General features: G+C 38.6%; 1 protein-coding gene across 10 annotated transcripts in view; it reads right to left on the bottom strand.

The window, feature by feature from the left end:
• ZNF385B (zinc finger protein 385B) overlaps positions 1–19,957 on the bottom strand; it is a 151,558-nt gene that overhangs the window by 112,001 nt on the left and 19,600 nt on the right. For 3 of the 10 annotated variants that reach the window (XM_074548368.1, XM_005484116.4, XM_026791681.2), the window contains exon 1: positions 1,167–1,748. In XM_074548368.1, coding sequence (XP_074404469.1) covers positions 1,167–1,191 — 25 coding nt within the window. In that variant the 5' untranslated portion in view covers positions 1,192–1,748. Of the gene's footprint in view, positions 1–919; positions 989–1,166; positions 1,749–2,105; positions 2,213–2,330; positions 2,354–5,480; positions 5,640–8,874; positions 9,178–19,957 lie in introns of those variants that run through there. The other 7 variants (XM_074548367.1, XM_026791676.2, XM_074548369.1 and 4 more) reach the window with 6 other exon arrangements.

The following is a 19,957-nucleotide window of genomic DNA, read 5'->3' as shown; positions in this document are numbered from 1 at the left end:
AGCCAAGCTTTACATGTACTGGCAGTAAATGGAAATTCTCGAATCTTCTGTCAAACAAATACACACTTATCTATAACTTTGGAGCTGAAAGCTATAAAACAGCTGCCTCATAAATATATTTAGCAGGAAAAAGCATGAGCTGTCCTAGTTCCTCAGAAGAAAAAAAAAAACACAGTCTTTACATAGTAAGCACAGACATTTCTATAGCCAGGAAGAAAAAAATTAATAAATAGTTTTCACCATATTTCTTTGTTTTATTAAAAAATACTATCAGCATACACAAATATCATCATACGAGGTCTCACCTCACCAACTCAATATTCACGTAACAGTAGTGCTTAATAAGTAACTCAGCTAAACTAATTTCTTTTTTCTTCTGCTATGGGTGAAATTCTCAATAAAACCCCCTTTTTTTAAACACACAAGTCCAAAGTCTGTTTAGTTTACGGTAATGCTTTCAAGCTTAAAGATTTGCTACTAGAACTTCACAGGCTACCTTTAGCACACTATCTGTTCCCTTAAATAAAACTTGGTGCACTAAATCTCAAATTTAACTGGTTAGGGAGAGCGACAGTAATTTTATACCCTTCTCAAAGAAAGCTGTCAGTGCAAATGAATTACTGGAAGCTGTTCTGGGCATGACACATCATAACTTTTCATATTAACAATGACAGACATATCTAATATGTCAAATCCAGTATACAATTTATTTCATTCTTTACTTTTTTAGTTTATCTGTAGAATCCGACAGCTCTTGTGTTTCACACACCATTGTAACCACACTTTGAGATTTAACAAGCCAGAAAGCAAGCTCTGGTAAGAGGTATTTATTCACACTGCTAATAAGCTTCTTTCTACAACAATAACACAGCATCACTGACATTCAAAAAACATTTAAAATGCATAGGAAGTCACCTACTGGAAAGATGCCCTCTGCAAACAGCAAGCAAGGAAAGGAACCTTGCCACATATTTAGTTACTTTTAATACTGAAATAAGAAGAGAAGAAAAAGATGCATTATATGCCTTGCCTTTATTATCCTTTCCACTGGAATAACTAAAACAGAAATGCAGTGCACACAGAAATAATGCCAAACATGTAAGCATCCACTCAATGTCGTAGCACAGAGCAATTCAGTGAAGTTTAATAATAAAAAACAGACTCACCTCTACTGGGAAGCCCACTCCACATTATGGCAATACTATTCAAGCAGGTTAAACAGCAACCAAGTTACATAAACAAAACTTCCAGTATGTGACCAATATGATCTACGGTGCTACAGAGTGTTGGCTCCAGCCCTGCTCATCTGTGTGACAGTTCACTGCTATAGCAGAGCAGCCTCCAACCTTCCCAGATGCCGGCTTAGTGCACTGCTCATTGAAAATCCTTCACACGCTGGCAACATTTTAGGGAAGGACAAGCACACTCTGAGTCATTTGTAAAGAAAGCAAAGCAATTTCAGTTCTGTATCTTCGTGCCTACCGAAACACAGAGCCCTGTCAAACTAGAAGTCTGCCTGAATTTATGCTGAGAATCAGGCAACCCAAGCCTTCATTATCAATGCATGGAATCAGCTACAGCGATCAAATTCAAGCAAACCATAAAAAAATAAAAGGATATGATTATGAAAGGCTCTACAGCTTCAGCTCCAAACCACACAGAACGAGGAATCATCTATCTAGACTGTGAAAATGTTAAAAATAGCTCTGTCTTTTCTACAACGAACACGAGACAGAGGAGAATGAGCAGCAGCCTGTATTGTGATGAGGTTCATTATTGGGGGGAGTGGGGGGAAGAAATCCGGCAATAAAAATTAATGATTCCTTAAAGCTTTTCTAAATAAGATTAATTCAAGAGTATGCAAATGAAATAAGTATTTTTTAACCATGAAACAAATGAAGTCTGTTAAATACTAAAAACCAGGATATCCATTAAAAAGTATAATAAATATTTGGGTGAAAACATTTAGAATGCAGACCCAACAAAGACCTGCACAGTCTAGCAGATTAAATATTTTTACCAAAATAAAAATATCATTAAAAGCATGAAATTGCATGACCAATGCTTTCATTCTTTCAAAACAACATTAATTTTAAATTACTTACTATGAAAAACCTTCACGGCTTATTAAATTCCTGCTATTCCTACTCCCATATGGACTTCTCACAATGTACATCTTTTTTATCTTCTCAGGTACTTCATAGGTTCTCTTTCCCCAGAAAAGTAAGAGAGCATGTGTTGCTGTGCATACACAGATACACAGCATAAGACAGATGTAACCACAACTAGGCTTTGAAGAAACTGAAGGACACGGGAGTTTATTATATTACCTGTACAGGTATCCAAATATACTGCTGGGTCATGAGACAACTACCAGAGAAATTTTGACAGGATCTGATCCCAGATGAGAAAAAATACTATACAGAGAAGATAGCAGTTTTCCTTCTACAAGGTACAAATAACAAACGAACCTGACTTCATTATTTTGTTTCTTCCAGTAGTTTTAATACAGAAATCTTGGCTAGAAATGCACACAAATAAAAATGTCTGAACTTATAGCTCCCTTTTCATCTCAGCTGTCTACACCTCTCAACTGTGGATCACATCCTTTAGTGAGACAGTGAAGAAATTCTTGCAGCAACATCAACTCAGCTGATTTAAGACACTCCCCAGGCCATGCCTGAAGTGGTTGAATGACAAGGGATATGTTCCCAACTGAAGCAGAAGTTGTGTGACCACCACTCCTGCAGCCATTCTCAGCGTGAAACCATGGCTGGTGAGTGGTTGTATTTTTGGTCCTAGACTCTAAAACACCTGATTTTCTGATGCTTTTTACCACAGCATAACTGCCCATAAACTGTCCAGAAGGGCATTTTGCTACAAGAATATATCTATGCAAAGTAGTGGCAAAGGGTCCTGACTGTACTGCCTAATTTTATTTTGAAATCCTCCCACACTCTCCACAAAGGACCACTGCCTATAAACTATTTTCTTCCATAATAGGTACATACTTTATTTTTTTGCTTAATGTCATTCATGTGTTCCCCTTCTCCAAGAGAATGGAGTCTAGAAATGAATAATTGGCCTGATAACTCTTACCTGCTTCAAAAGAGTTATGGTTTTCAATTTGCCATTGGGAAAATTTTTGGATTTTTTTTCTGATTAACTTATGAATTACTTTAAAAAACCAACCTCAATAAAATAATGATTTCCCCATGTTTTTCCTGAAGACTACCAGTGAGCGCAAGTATAATCAACTTAATATTTTTTATTAATTTTACCAGTACTTCCACAGTGCATCTACTCAAAGAACAGAATATTATAGATAGAGTCTGTAGTCATTGACAAATAAAAAAGCAACTTTAATGTCAGTTCTGGGCCTTGATATTAACTCTCAACATCACTATTTTGTGAGGAGTATGAAGTGCCCAATAAGAATACAATAAACTGCCTAATTTCTATGATGACTTCCATGAAAGAAAAAACAGCAATTGTTTATACTAAATACATTTCATCCTGTAAGAAAAATGTTATGTACCATTACCTATCTCTTAAGTAAATGGTGAAAGAGACTCAAGTGATGCAGAGAATGTGGTACCATCTACCAAATGTCATCTTGTTGAAGAAACCACTGAATAAGAAAAAAGCCAACATACCCTGTAGCAAGAAGTGAAATACTAAGAGTTTCTCAACTAAGTTCACTAAGCCACATTTCATTACGGACATGTAACTCTTACTGTTATTATTTCTATTATATTGGACACAGCTTTCCTTTGTAGTGAGAGTATAATTTTCTCACAAATAGCAAAATGGATTTTACCAAGAGTAGGACAGCAAAGCATTGAGCAACCTCCCTCTCATGAGGGGACAGAGAAGGGAAGCCCTGAGTAGTTCCTCCACTTTGTGGCCCCACAGAAGCAGCTTTCTTGAAACTGCTTTCTAAAAGGTTGGGCTGTAGGTAGGCAGCTGACATGGAAGGCAGAACAAGTGCTCACCTTCTACTAGTCTAAAAAAGGTTTTGGCCCAAGACAAAAAAAGAATAAGCTCACAGTGCTCTCTAAAGACTTGTGTACTAATTCTATAGCTATGCATCCATGCATTTAATAGGACTCGGGCCACAAACTTTTTAAAGATACTTTTAGTTGCTGCTTTGCATTCCTCTGAGTACTTGCTAGAATAATTCATAAAGATCTTCTGCAATAAAAATGGGATTATCCTTGTCTTTTTTTAGATTAACGAAAGACAAATATTGAGAAGGAATTGAGGACCTAGAACAAGAGGCTTAAAGTAAGCAAAAGTTCTGTATTCCATTACATTGGCACAAAGCAGTCTCAGATGGCAACTAAGGTACCTGTCAGAAAGCCAGTCTTGGCCCATATAAAGATTAGACCCTACATACAAAAACCTGCAGTAAGGTTTAAATTTTTCTGACAAAAACCAAGGAAAAACTCCACTGAAATGAGAGCAGTGCACTGCTGATTCATTCTGTTGTAACCAACCATCATGGGTCTGATCTAAGGCTATCTGGAATGTTTTCAGTATAATTTCTCAAGGCCTATCAATAGTCTGTTAAATTTTTTGGCTGAAAATACTATTCACACTTTCTATCTCTATTTTTTTTTTTGTGAAAACTAATCTGCAAGTTAGCCATACAGTCCATGGATCCTATCAAGAATAATCTGAGCTCTTGAATTATAAGCCTCCCTGCCTCCATAAACTTGATACATTGACTAGACTTAAACATTTATATGGCACTGCACAAAGAGACAAAGAAGCTCAAATCTATGTTATCAAAAGTGGAAGAAGCCCTGCCTTGTCCAAACTCCCTTGTTCTTGTCCCATGCCTAAAACTGCTGTTTTACCTTCTCCCTTCCACTACCCCTACTGGGCCCTTTTTGTGACCTGATTTAAGTCCCAAACACAACAGAAGTCTAGTAATTTGCATATTTACTTTGCTGTATTAACAAATCCCTTGCTGTCATTGCCATGAACCAGACCACAAAACTGTTCGTTTGTAACACCTCAGGAAATCAACCTGTGATAATTTCCTCAGTATTGCAGTGTTAACGTTAACAGTGTTAACGTTCCTTACGAAGAGTCATGGTATAGCGTCCTACAGCATTTCCAAAACTGTCATGCAAGGTCAGAGATTTCAAGAACAAGAAGGCAGAGCTGCTGCCAGGATACACTGCATCCTGACGTCCCAATCACACCTCCAGCCAGACCTGCAGAAAAATTGCATGGGCATCAATGGGTGTCCTGAAGCACATGTGCTCTTTAAAGCAGCCTAGGACCCAGGGAAAAGAGATTCTACTTTGCCCACTTTTACATCTGGACATCTTCTGTAATAAAAATGAAACTTCCCTACACGTTTCCAGAGATCTGTAAAATCTGGACTTTGACAGGCTTTTCGAGAACACTTCCTTAAAACTACACCAACTGTTACCATGGGGGAAAGGAGAGAGAACCAAGAGACTCACCAGGAGACACCACCCCATGGAGGAAGCAATGAGAATTCGTGGCGCAAAACCGGCGTCACCTGGGAGGAGGAAGCGGGAGGAACACAAGGCAGCCGTGCCCGGCATCCCCGGCCGGCGCTGGGAGCAGCCCGCAGTTATCCCCGCAGCTCTCCCCCGGGGCAGCGCCGGGATGCTGAACGCGCGGCTCGGCACGGCCCGGCCTGCAGCGCCATCGCGTGGGTACCGAGCAGCCCGACACAGCCTGGCGCATCCTGGCTCCCAGCAGCCCAGCCATTCCCTCGTTAGCTGGCTGGCAGCACAGAGGAGGCGAGCAGACTTCAATCGGCGCTGAACCACGCTGGTGCCCGACACTCAGGACGGGCCGCGGCCCCGTGAGCAGCGGGTGCTCAGCCCCTGCTCTCAGCGGGGGCAGGCGGATTCCAGGTACCCAGGACAGCTGGGATCTGCTGCAGGCTCCAGCCCGCTCACTGAAAAGCTTTAAATAGGCTCGCTACAAAATACATCTCCCCATGGCTGCAGGAAATCACCCCTTCTTTTCCTTTTTCTTCATAGGAAATACATGAAATAATTTACAACTTGAGCTGTGAAGGCAAACACGCACTTTCTGACTTTGAGAGTTTATTTATGTTCTGCTGACAGCAGCCTGTCTGTACAAGCCTGTCTGTACGTCTGTGTGCCTGGCACAAGGATCAGGATGGTCCTGGGAGTGGCTGCACCAAGAGCCACTTGGGGGCACGGCTAGTAATAAACAAGCACTAACATAGGCAATAGGGAAGGTTCACCGTGTGCAATGCATTTTCCAAGCAAAACGCTCTTTTCTTCCGGTTTTCCACAGCAACATAAATAAAACGGGAAGTTCAATGAGTGGATCAAATCACCAAAATGACCTAGTGCAACCCACTGATTTCTTGATTGTGGCAATATGAAGAAAAGCAGCTCTCAAATCTTTATTTTCTACTAAATTTCACTTGCCAGGAAGTAATTTAAATTGCAGGTAGAGGTAAAATAGCAAGAGAACTTGTATATATCAATAACTGGCAAGGCAAGATTAACTAGAAATAGAGGAAACTTTTTAGAAAAATCTGTTGCTAAATATATTTTAAATCCTATGACAATTGCACCCTTACTCTAAATACAAAGAAGTAGCTTTAAACTCATCTCTACAATTATATTTAGATTTTAAATATATAAAACTCCCGTATCTGTACAATTAAAGGTATTCTTACCAGGACCTGGAATCCCAGGTATCAAATCTTAATAAACATTCCAATAGTAGTACAAGGACCATTACCAGCAAGTTAAGAGCACCTGAAGTGTATAGTTGTAAAGCACATTAGAAGTCAAAAATTAAAAGGACATCTGCTAACAGCTGAGGGCCACCTGTCACAGAGAGGACCACAAAACAGAATTACTATGAAAATATGTCTCATCTCCATTTATAACAAAGTCCACCAAGTGTCAGGAAGAGCTGGAGTCAGTGATCCATCAATTCTGTCACAGAATCACGACAGTTCTGGCAGGTCTGTAATCCTGGTTTCTGAAGGGTCAAGGAAACTTTTCAGTCATGTATATTTTACACTCATCTCATTTTCCAGGGGGAGTATTACTGATTTCACACTTATCTATTGAACACAGAGGAAAACTCCAACCTGACGCTGGATGGAACTTTTGCAGGAAGTTTCCTAAGGTGTGCTGAACTGTTCACTAGGTGCTTTGTTAGAAGGGTGCAGCTATAACAGTCAAGTATGAGAGAGGCTATTTGCTTCCTTTGCATCTGGAATAATATCTATTCACTGGTGAGGTGAGATTAATATAATTGCTCTCTTGCCATCTGCACAATTAGTTCTGTTTACAATGTTAGATGAAGAAATGGGAAAGGAAGACCTCCATTACAAGAGGTAATAACACTCCAGAGGACATGGATTAAAACTGAGCCTGGATAATGTCAATTTAAAAGAAAATTAATTTCTAGTTATTTTTGGAAAATGTTCTTTGAGAACTACACCTCAGTAAATCTTGTTCTCCTGCCAGTTCTTAAACAGTATATTAAATTGTTTATGTAATAATAAATTGTCTATTAGAAGGCATTTCTTTCTTTTAAATGCTATGAACACAATATCCCTCAGCTATGAAAAAAAACATGCTTATTTCAACACGCACTAGACAGACCAGCATAACTAGGACACAACTAATCGTCTAATATAGAGATCAGCGAACCAAGTACAAAGAAACATGAATTTTAATTCCCAAGCTATGCAGTAACCCCAAAGCATGTGCTCCAGCAAACATACTTGTATTCTGAGCGTCAGAGCATTCTTTGAGTAATGGTGCCAGAGCATCAGCTGTGATCCCCAGCAATGACAGCAAAGGCATCAGATGAAGGGGTTCAGATAACAAAAAGCAACAAAAATAGAAAATGTTTTTATGTGTCTGCATTGTAGGTCCACACACAGAGGAATCCTAAATCAATCATAATGTCTCGCAGATAACCAGTTATTTTCAGAATGCTCACAATTAATTAATCTAGAAGTTATTGAATAAGAATTTCATCTTTTGAATCACAGGTCTTACACAACTGATACTCTCACACTGCTTAGTTCTAAGTCAAACAAAACTGTACCACAGACTTCAAAACAAGTAAAATTCAGTTAACAAGAAACAAAATTAGAAGAAAAAGCTAAACCTTTTAATGCAGCTTGACTGTTTCTATACAAAACAAAAGAAACCAAAGACAGTGTCTTAATGTGGCAAATAAAAACAAATACTACAGTTAAGAAAACTACTTGTATGAAGATTCAAGATCCACTAGATTTTTCTCAAGTAGTTATGAACAGAGTCTAACACTAAAATAAAAAAAACAAATCCCCCCAAATAAACAGAAGGGCATATTATGTGCTTTGTGTCTTCACATTATGCATGCTAGATGCATTTTGCCCAAGACTTTTGTTTTTCCTAGTAAGTAAAAGGTCTTTCTTAGAAATACTTCTTACTTAGAGGTCTTTTCCAACCTAAACTGATTCTATGGGGTTAAAACCCCAAGGGCTGAAAGCAGAAAGAATGAAAGGGCCAGGCCTGTCAATTCCAGCTCTCCTCCTCCATCATTCCATTACTAAATTTCATTTTAAAGTTTCTCCTGTACATGTAGCATCCCTCCAGAACTTGCTTTTGGGAACAAAAGCAGTGACAAAATGTGTAAATGTTTGGATACACAAGAGTTACTTTCAAATAGACCAGGAAAAGAAATACACCAGTAATTGTAAACATGGCAAAATATTATTAACTACTAGTACTAATCTACACTAAGTTTAATGGTTATGTTGATTAGAGAAGGTAGAGCTTTAAAGCTTGCTCAGAATTCTTGACCAAAATCCAACATCTCAAACTAATGATGTACCTGTGCTTGTACTTGCAAACAAAGTGCCAGGAGCTGTACTTGTAGGGACTTTTCCATTATTTAGCTGCTTCACTCTTTTCAAGTGAGATTTCCCGTTGTAATGAACTTGAGCTTGGGCTGCAGAGTTCAGCTGTATATTGCACACTTCACAGAAGGAAAACAGTATCTTCTTCTTTTCTTTGCTTAATTGGTAATCCTGTCTGTCATTCCTCAGTCCTTTTTCTTCAAAGGCCCGTAGAGCAGCTGGTTGATTCATAATCCCATCTTCAATGATGTGGTCAGGACTTAATGGACGCTTCATACCTACAAGGAAAAGAGACAAATTGTTACTAGAGAGCAACAAATCCTTTATTAAAACTGCATTTTCTTTTTTAAATTGCTGCAATACACAACCCAGCAACCAGTTCTAACAAATAAGGTTCCAAACTGCAGAGGCATTGCTTAATATAGAAATAAAAGCATTTGTGACACACCACAGAGCTCAGAAATAATAAGTTGGCAACGTATCACAGTCTGTGCACAGCAACTTGCAACAACTCATTATTTTGTTAAGCAAGCTCTCTATTTTAAAGCAGATTTATTATTGCATCTGTAGCAGAGGTTAATATTATTTTCAAATACATTTCCTTTGCCTTACTAAACACTGGTGCCAGAGCTTTTTACTTTCCAATGACTATAGCAGTGCCCACTGCTTCAAATACAATTATTCAACAAAAAGGATGCCAGCAAGAAATCTTATGGAAACACTTGAAGACAGCAGACTGTTCAAATGAGACTAGTGAAGCCTTGCCACTTTCACATACATCCAAATCTTCAGCTTCATACAAAGACTATCTTATCAATATTTGTCCATCAATACCTTCACAACTCAAACTATTGTACAGCAGAAAGTCAGCTAAACATCAGTCTTGTGCAAACTACACAAAATCATGGTAAATGCAAGTTCCTGAACAACAAGCCAAGAGCCTGAAATATTAACTTGCCCTAGAGAATTAAAAACCTCATCATCAAGCTGCACAAATTTTATATATATAGGCGGAAAGTCCATATTTCATTTAAGGTATGGTGCTAAACCAGCAGAGAAGAAATAGAGGCTAACTCCTATAAAAATCATTCTGTTTTCTTAGCTACACAAATTGATGTTTATTCTTATCCCCCACCACCCAAATACTCTGGATGGCCAAAGGCTGGCTTAGAGAGCAGTGCACAAAAGCAGCTCTTTCCAGGCAAGAGTTCACCTGTGCTCAGGTTTCAAAAGCAAAAGACTTCAAACACAAGGTCCCTTTTCCAGCCTGGGAACCAGAGCAGCACAGAACTGTGTGTACACCTACCACCCTGTTAGGCGGGAGCACTGAAATACACAAACTTTTAAACCAAAAGTGGCAGTAATCCTCCCCAGAAGAGTGCAGCATTCACAAGTAACACTAGAGCATCTCTCATAATCCAGTTAAGTTTACCACCAAGAGAAAGTCTGTTCTTTTCTCTGGCACAGGGGTGTACACAGAAAAACCTTCAGAATTATTTAGCCATTTATATGGTAGGATAGAGTATTTCCTCACATTCCTAACCCATGCTTAACATTTTAGTATTGGTACAGATTCCTTCAAGTACAATTCACTGATCAAGTATGGTAAATAGACTTCATATCTTTCTCATAGTTCTGTTATCAAATAAACAATATTAACAACACATTAAAGTATAAATCACATAAAATAAAAATAAAACTAATAATTACAAGTAATCACAGTGCATAGGTACCTAATTAATTTTAAAACAAAATACTGGTGGTCCTGAAAACCTAGGCTACAGACTATCACACTAAATCATTTAAGGGTAAGTATCAAATTTCAAGGCAAGCAACCAAGATCCCTGACTCAGCTGAGCTAACATTTTCATCTGAAAATTTAATCTCCTTGGAGCTTCAGTATCTGTTTTTTTCAATGTATTTTAAACCATAAATAACCTCCCCTAGTCCCTTTGTTTTCCATAACTTTTTATTTCGACATGACTGTTGTGACTTTTGCTCTCTGAAGTAAAATGTTATGAAACAAAAATTCTTTTATAAGTTGTACATACAAACCATTATAGAATAATAAAATATGTTACAGTTTAAAAATCCTGGCCTGTCAGAAATCTCGTACATTTGGCTGCAGACAGAAAATAATCCAAAATATCATTCAGCAATTATTTCAATCGTGTAAGACCTTAATGAAGTTCAGTTGGTTTGGTTACCTCTAAAATTGGCAGGGCAAACACCTGCATTAGGAAGCTGCATGGAGCAGAAGGAAGACTGATGGAGCTGCCTGTAAGAGCACCAAAGCCTTCCCAAAGCTCTGGGCTGGTACTGCATTAGCACTGCGGCACAAGACATGGAAACTCCTGGACTGCAGGGTTCTGCTTCTTTTCTTCCAAAGGAACAAAACCTTGGTGAAGTCTGAGCCTGCTCAATTATGGGCCAAAACAAGGTAAGTGGGGAAAATCAGAACATTTGCCTCAAAAGTGCAGGCCTGACATCACCAAAAGTGTTTATAAACATGGATGCACCCAGAAAGAACAATTGAGCACAGCAAGGAGTCACACGCTGCACCTGCACCCTTAGGCATCCCAGCTGCCAGTATGGAAATAAATTAACCTTCAAACAAATAAAAACAAATCACTGCCAAGGTACACTCTAGTTTTAACAAAAAATAAGTATTATTTCAGTTTTACTATAAAGTTGCATTCACCAGACAAATGAGGCCTTGAAGCAATCTCTTTCTACTAATTTAAGAATTAAAAACCACAAGCTGAAATTTTGAAACAACCTTCGCTGCCTTAAGCTCTGCATCTAAATTAAAAGGTGGCCTGATTATGAGCAGCCATGACCTCCCAACAACTGATGGGAGCAGCAGATGCAAATCACTTCTGAGAAAATGCCTACATTGAGCATAGGAGGGCTGGCAGCAGCATACTCTGACCAGTCCAACCCTGGACAGAACCCTTATGTGCAGCCAGAGACAAGACCATGCCAAGCCTCAGAAATCTGCTTGCTCCTTACAGAAATCTCAGCCCTCATCCTCCTGGGATTTGGAGATCTGAACATTTGGTAGAGCAAATCACTTGTTTGAAAACCTTTGTTTAGTCTCTTCTAGAGTTTATAATAAGATGCTGGTGGCAAACATACACCAAGATTTTAAAGTATGGCCATTTTTCACACAGTAATACTGATTTTACCATAAACGAGCACATCTTGTGGTGTATGTATTTGTTCAAAAACTAAAAAAGTTATTACATGCAAGGAAAGTTTCCACTGTTTTCAAAATTTTGTCTCCTTCCTTTCTTTCTTAAAGTTCAGGTTGGAAAAACACACCTTTAAAATGTCATGGTTCTAGAACATCCATCACAAGTACAATTCTGCATTGAGTCAGTGTTAAGAATCTCACCATGAATGAGGTTTATCTCGCACAAGCTAATCTTTCTTTAGAAGGCTATCTATCTGAATGCTTTAAACTTTTATGAAAGAAACACGTACATACGCATTAATTTGTAATAGGAAAAAACACAAACAAAAAAGCCCCCACAAACCAACCACTTTGTTCTTACTCTCAACTTTTTAGCCACTCAAATTTATGCAAGCACACATCTGACAAGTGTTTTTCTCTTTCAAAAAGAGCTTATTACTGCAGATAGGTTGTGAAGAGTTCTGGGTGGTACTTGCTCTCCCCCCACCAGGGGTCAGATATGAAACAGAGCCATTTCATTCCTCAGGTTCACACATAGCTCAATAACATTATCCTGTAACAGAAGCAGCTACTTGAGACTACAGTCAGTGAGCTGAGAATAAAGAGGAGTTACATAATCATTACATTCTCTGAAACCAAAAAGTAATTTAGAGTAATTGTTATAGGTAAGATTGTAAAGTATTTAGAAGTTGGTTTAAGAGTAAGAACAAGAATATGAGTTCATTAAAAGGCAGAAGGGTTTGAAATTATCATATGGAGAAAATATATTAAATCAATCCTGCAAGCTCCCAGTTCTGTATAACCTTAATACAGCACAGTATAAGCCAAGTCTTAGCAGCAGCTGATACATGAGAATATCCACAAAATAAAATGATCTATGCAAAAAAGACATGATTCTGTGAATCACACTGGACACACACATTGCAAAGGTTGTCACTGTATTTACTCAATGAGGATTAGACTGAAAAATTGAAAGGTGAGAATGGGAAAACAGGGGAAAAAAAGCAGGAAACACAGAAGAGCATCCATATATCCAGCTGAAATGATCCAGAGAAATGTTAAGTCTGTAAAGGGATTGTATGCCCCATCAGTCTTGCTCTTTCAAGAACAAGTTATGAATCAAACCAGATATACTAATTTTTCTTCTGACCAAAATCATAAGAGGAAGCAATGTAAAGTATAAGACCTTCTCAGGTATGTGACATAAACGGTTACCAGACTAAACAGGGTTGTTCCTCCATCACATTTCCTCCCCAGTACACAGAACTGATCTATCTCAATAGATTCTGCAAACAATACTGGAGTAAGAATAAGTTAGTGATTTATGACACCACATTAAAATTCTGAAGTGTAATGAGATATCCTGTTAGGATTTCTGAAAACACATCTCCCTCAGCCTCTTGCAGCTGGCAAAGAAATCTAAGTGTGGATATCCTTTGTACTTGAAGCTCAAGGCAATTAGCCTTTCAATTTGGCTGGCTAATTTACTTTTAAACAGAGTTGTGCTTTCAGAGGAGCTACAAAGAAGTATTATATATAGTACAGTGCTGTAGGTGAGAATGTGCAAATCTTTACTCAAAGGAAATAAGCTTTGGTTTTCCTAATGAATTAGTGATGGTTACATGATGCATTCTTTTCCTGAGTGCTGGTCTAAACTTTTGCAATGCCCATTCCTAATTAGTTCATACTTCAAAGAACCACTGTGCTGGAAATGTAATTAGACTGCCTTTCCTCTGTGGATCTGCGCCAGGTAAGCAAAAAAGAAAACATATTTTAAAACCTTACATATGGGCAAAGAGAATTTTCTCCCTTAGCTTTTGCAAATAATCAAATGAGTAGCTGAAGACATGGGAACAAAAACCAAAATTAACCGGCTTTCTGAATTGTTACATTTCCAAATGGTTCATTCAGACAGCTGGGAGAAGCAGGGAGAGAGAGACACACACAGGACCCAGCCTTGTTTTGTAGTCCTCTTGATCATCGCCAATGGAGAAAAACTCTTTCTGCACTGAACTAGGGAAGCCTGCACGCATCCCTCAAGACATGTGGCCTCACACCAAGTAACTACGATTCCCTACTTCCTCATCTCTCCACAAAACATTTACACGCATCTCCCAAAAGAAAAAAACCCAATGCCAAAAAATACACAAACCAGCTTTGAATACCTCCATAGCATTATTTAAAAATTCACTAGAGCTGTTTTTACAAGTCTCATGACCTTTATTGTATTTTTAGAGAGTATTTCCCAAACACAGATAAACTATCAAGAGGCATATGGTTTGCACCATCTGGGCAACAAGTTCTTTTGGGATACTGTGGTGAACAGCATATGCATAGTGCCTTGTGCACAGTATCCTACAGAGTTAAAAAAAGCACTAGAGACTCTTTTGAAGCCAGCCTTGAAAAATCCCCCATATGTTTAAGGGACCTGTTTGGTTTCTGAAGATGTGTTCCTCTTTCCTTCAATACAAACCCAAATAGAGAACTGCCATGTTTAATCCTCATCTTGCTCTGAAATTCCTCAAGGAGACATCATATTCTGCAACATGTCCACCTGTCAAACTATTTATTACCCACCCATCCATACCTGATCAACTCTTGGCTATGTATTTCATCTCTGCTTTCAAAATACATGGCATGTTTTTATTCAAAGTTACAGTAAAAATTGGATGGTTCAAAAAAGTAAACACCTTTTTATTTCTTAAGACAGACGAAGAATAATCAATTGGTCACAGTACACAGAAACCAAACTGGGCTAAGAGAATTTTTAGCTTTAATTTTGATGCTAGTTTATCAATAAAAAGAGGAATAGAAACTCAGCTCGCTTTCACTGTGCATGAAAACTTTTGAATGGCAACAAATGGCAGAGAGCCTCTTCACCAACACATTTTAGAGCATTTGACATTTGAAGGAGATTCTCTTCAAACTATAAAAACAGATGGTTGTTTCACAACACAAACATTAGCTGTTCAGCACAAGGTAATTCAGAAAACTGGAAGCATTCAAGTAGCTAATGTTTTGCTTTGCTTTACTGCCTTGAAATTTTCTATGTTAAGGAAACCTGAGATTTGACCTGCTGCATAAGACTGTGAGCTCAGCTAAACTGGAGTAAATGAAATGACTCCCACTGAGGTTATCAGTGACTGCTGTTGCTTGAGCCAATATCTGCAGTTAGCTCTAATTGTAAGGCTGATCCTTTCCCCTGTAGCACCCATAATTACAGATTTCTGGCACTCTTAGCATTAACACAGATCTATTTACACATCAGTTTATTTGCCAAAGAGACGTATCCTCACCTGACATAACACATCCGACTACTGCCAAGCAGGCTACCCAGGTTTGGAGTCCAGACAGCTATCCTGGATTATGCTTCAAGACAAACAGATAGTTCTACAGAATTACCATAATACCATTTTGCTTGATGAACCATTTGACAAGTTGGTGCCTTCTACTCAGCAGTCTGTCATTAAACCACGGCTTACCTCCAGTTAACTTGCACTCTAAGCAATCATAGATAATTACAGAAGAATATTTAGATGCCCAAATTGTCCAGCACATGGTTTAGATGTCATTTTAGACATTGTCCTCCCCTACCACATGCAGAAACCTATCAGAGAGAGTAGACCTTCCAGGAAAATGGCTACTCAGCTCCCTTAGCTTTCTCTAGAACATATTTTTTTAACAAATCCTTATAATGATCCCAATATCCGCAGTGCCATCCCTGGTATGAGGTCTGCAACAATTCCACCAGGTACCCCATAGTCCAGTCTGTCTTTTAGAGTCCCCATAAAAAAAAAACCCACAAAAGTCCATTTCATACCAGCCATCACATATCTGATCCTATTTACATCCTATTTCATCCAGGAACTCCAGTTTCATATTAAAGACCTAAATCCCAGGTATACCATATCTGTAAAGCAACACCCAGGAAGAACAAAACCAAATCACAAAAATAGAGAGACTCATATTAGCTCTTTCTTGGATATGGGCAGGATTAAAATGTTAAACATGCCCAAATGCCAAACAGGGAAAAAAGAAAAAAGAACAGAAAAAATCAAAATAAAATAAAGGATACTTTAATAGGTACAGGAACACAAAAATTAAGTCATTTTAACAGCCAACCTTGATTTTAAAAAGCTAAATTCTTGCAAGTAGAAATTAGCAAAGTGAGTTTTCTTATGCATATTTTAAATTTTGCCCATTTTCATAATCTGCTTTCTTGAGACCAGGGAACTGTATTATCAATTGCAAATTTAATAAATAAATTGAATGATGCCTCTAAAATTTTTCTACAAAGTTGCTAGGTTAGGATTTTTAGTTGTAACTTTCAAAGTATTGGATCCAGGTCTATTTAAATCAAAGGACTCCTTGTATTTATCCCTAGTAAAACATTGACTAACACAACGTTAATTAAATATATCTCCATCAGATTTTACAACTTGCAAGAGATGAACACAAAATGAATACAAACCCATAAAGGGAAAATTCTGTAGAGGATATAGTTTCAACCTGTATTCAACAATAAAAGGACCACAGAAAATAGGGTTTTTTTTATACAATACATTATTTTTGTACATTTAAGAAGCTTAAGAAAACATAAAGCCAACTGCAAAATGTATGGGTTTTAATTATTTGGACAATTGATTCAAGATGTAAGGTACTTCTAGTGAAGCAACTATTTTATTTATAAAAACAGTTGTTCATGGCATAAGCGTGCAAAAATAAAGATGAAAACCTGCTGACATACTCTGAGGTTCCCACAGGGTATTTGTACCTGGCTGTTACTTTATCTTGCTTGAGCATAATAACATTTGAAGAGTAAATCAATCTTTGGTCTCAAGAAGTAAAAATAATTTCCAACCTTCTAAAAAATATCAAGAATTCATCTCAGCATAAAAAGAAGCCACAACAGAAAGTCAGGCCTCATAGATGGCTGTCTTCTCCTTAAGTCTGACAATGCTAGGAGCTGAATAGAAGTTGTGCTGGAAATCATTAATTCAGGATGAAGCCCGGTAATGCTGTGAAAAGCACTCTTGGACACTTTGATGATTGTGTGAAAATAATAGTTGGGCATGAACAAAGAACACACTACATTCAGGAAAAAAATGTGAGATTGAGATGTATCAGCTTGATTGGAAGAACGAAGAGCACAAAGAACAGAAAACTGCAACCATGATCAGAGGCAGTGGATGTCAATCCTAAAGTGCTCCTAAAAAGATGGTCCCAGATTAGTCATCATGTATAAGGTACTGTCAAAGTCTATGTAAAGAGCTGATTCCCTTTAGGAACTGAAAAATATCAAAACCAATGTTGCTTTATTGTATAGAGGGATGTCACACCTTATCTTATTAAATACTTAAGTTTTATGATCAAGTTATAAGAATATTACCCACCTCGTAGTGACAGACCATAAGAATATTGGATCACCTAGTCTGAAGCCACCTGCAGGCAGGCCAGGTTAAAGTTAGCACTGACCTGAACCTAACCTTTTGCTTCTCTTTTCCCTGTTTAAAGGAACAAAAACTGAGTGTTTTTGTGCTAACACTGAACTTGGAGAGATGTCTGGTGAAGTTGAAGATACAGCCACTCCCTTATTCCTCCTTCTTATGCACAGATCTCTCAAACTCGAGCTGCCAGTCATCTCAGACTTTAAGTGGCTGTTGCTTGCAAAATCCATTCTGAATACCTTATTGCACACCAAAAAACATACCTCCATTCATAAAAAAGAATAGCCAGCCTTTTACTAGTTTTGCTGATCCAGAAACAGGACATGCATGCGCTTCTATGCTGTAAATAATCCACTCTGCTCTCCTCTCAAGTAAGAGCCATGAGGAGTGCATTTGCTCATACAAATTTAGCAGACACTCCTCATTTCTGTGCTTTCCAGCCAGTGAAACTATATCATTGCTTTAATCTCATCTAGTTTTATAAGCTTTTGGACCCTTTTACATTTTAATCTGAAGGCAGTACCTAAATTAAGAGTTCATGTGGCAGATTGTTTGGGTTTCTTCCTTTTTGTTATTCAATTTGTATAAAGTCAGTATACCATTTGCATATCATATTTAATAGTCAAAAATACATGAAGACACTCAGGCAATATATTGCTCTACCACAAAACCTTTACACCAAAAGTCCAGTGGCAATTCCAGAACCACTGAATTGCCTAAACTTGTCCCAGCATGTCACAGTTGAGATGGCCACAATACACAGAGTGCCACCATACAATTTCAGAAGCCTTTAAGTATATCCCCCAAACAGAGTAACACCATACCACATCAGAAGGCTTCAGGTATCTGCCCATACAGAGGACCATCATGTCACTTCAGAAGGCTTCAAGCATCTGCTCTTTCTTGCTCTTTAGCCCAGCCTTTTATACCCTCATGTTGATGCACTGCACCTGAGTGCCCCTCATGGCTCACGCACTGCCCCTGTGTGCCCCTCATGGCTCACGCACTGCCCCTGTGTGCCCTCTGCTCCCTGTGGTGGTTGGTCAGTGCCCTTGGGCACTCCCTGGCTCGTTACCTCCAATGCTGCTCACCCGCCCTGCACAGCTGCACCCACTGGGGATGAGGCTCAGCCACAGCCCCACTCCCAATCACCACAAACTGTGTAGTTACATCAACTTTTTAAGCCCTGCACTCCTGTATATATTCTACACCAGGTATTCAGGAGGCACTGAAAAAAATAAGTCAAGTCAGCTATTTGAATTGCTAAAGTAGAGGTCACTTCCTTAAAGTGTTTCAAAGAGCTCTGCAGACTCCAAATAAAGAAGGGCATGGACCTGCTGGAGAAAGTCCACAGGAGATGGATTAGAAGACTGAAGCTTTACTGTCTAAAATATTCTACATAAATTACAAGCAGCCCCTCCAAAATACTAGCTCTAAATAACATTTCTCAAAGCACTTCTCTTCAGGAAAGGAGATTAGTGCATAGAGCCAGGAACAGAGAAGATGAGGCAAGTGGCCTGTGGATCTCCTCATGGTTCAGATGTCTGTGTGTGCATCTTGCTCAGGGGACAAGGTAAAATGGGAGTAGAGTGTGGACAGTGAGACAGAGATACAGTGGAACTGATAAAGGAGTCTGATATGTCAGGCCTAATCAAGCAGAAGCCATCAAGACACAGATAACTGCTCCTTGGTGTAGAAGTGATCAAAAAATAGGTTGTGAAATTTTGTAATGATTACCAGGTAACTGATGTCATAAAGAATGTGTAACAAATGAGAAATTGTTATCAAAAATATAATCCTATATAAACTCTTCATATTCTCAATAAAACTGGCTTCTGATCCAGCTCAGTCATCCCCATCTCTCATTGCCCGTAGTAGAGGGCCAGAAGATGTGCATTTCCATTCCTGCATCTGGGATGAAACTAAGGGCTGGTTTTTTGCAAGCAATTTCACACTTTTTTTTCTAAACTGTCCCCTCCATTTCCCCACCAACTCAGAGTACACTGTCAAAGCAAGGGCACATTTCATACCATGTATTTGTGCTCACTATCAGCATTGGTTATGATGCAGGCATCTAAATAATACTGCTGACACAGTACCAAAGAGTATACTATTTTTAGCACAAAAGCAGTGACAAAGAAAGGTCTGTCAAGATAAGAGCCATTCAAGTTTACCATCAAAATGAACAAATTATGGAAGATTCAATTTACACCCACCCATACTCCAGAAACGAACCCAAGGCACACAATTCATCTTTTGCTGATGACTGCACAAAGTGTGCTTCTCATGGAGGTGACTGCATACCAACTGCCACGTTAACAAGCAGTGTCTTCCTTCAGACATTTACAAACATCAGAATGCTTATTCATGACAGTTCCACATATCATCTGCCATCCCAGATGGTGACTGGTGGGA

This window comes from Zonotrichia albicollis, chromosome 10, assembly GCF_047830755.1.
Source record: "Zonotrichia albicollis isolate bZonAlb1 chromosome 10, bZonAlb1.hap1, whole genome shotgun sequence".
NCBI classification, from domain to species: Eukaryota; Metazoa; Chordata; class Aves; order Passeriformes; family Passerellidae; genus Zonotrichia; species Zonotrichia albicollis.
Note: the sequence above shows the minus strand (reverse complement) of the source record. Positions and strands in the feature narration are given on the sequence as shown.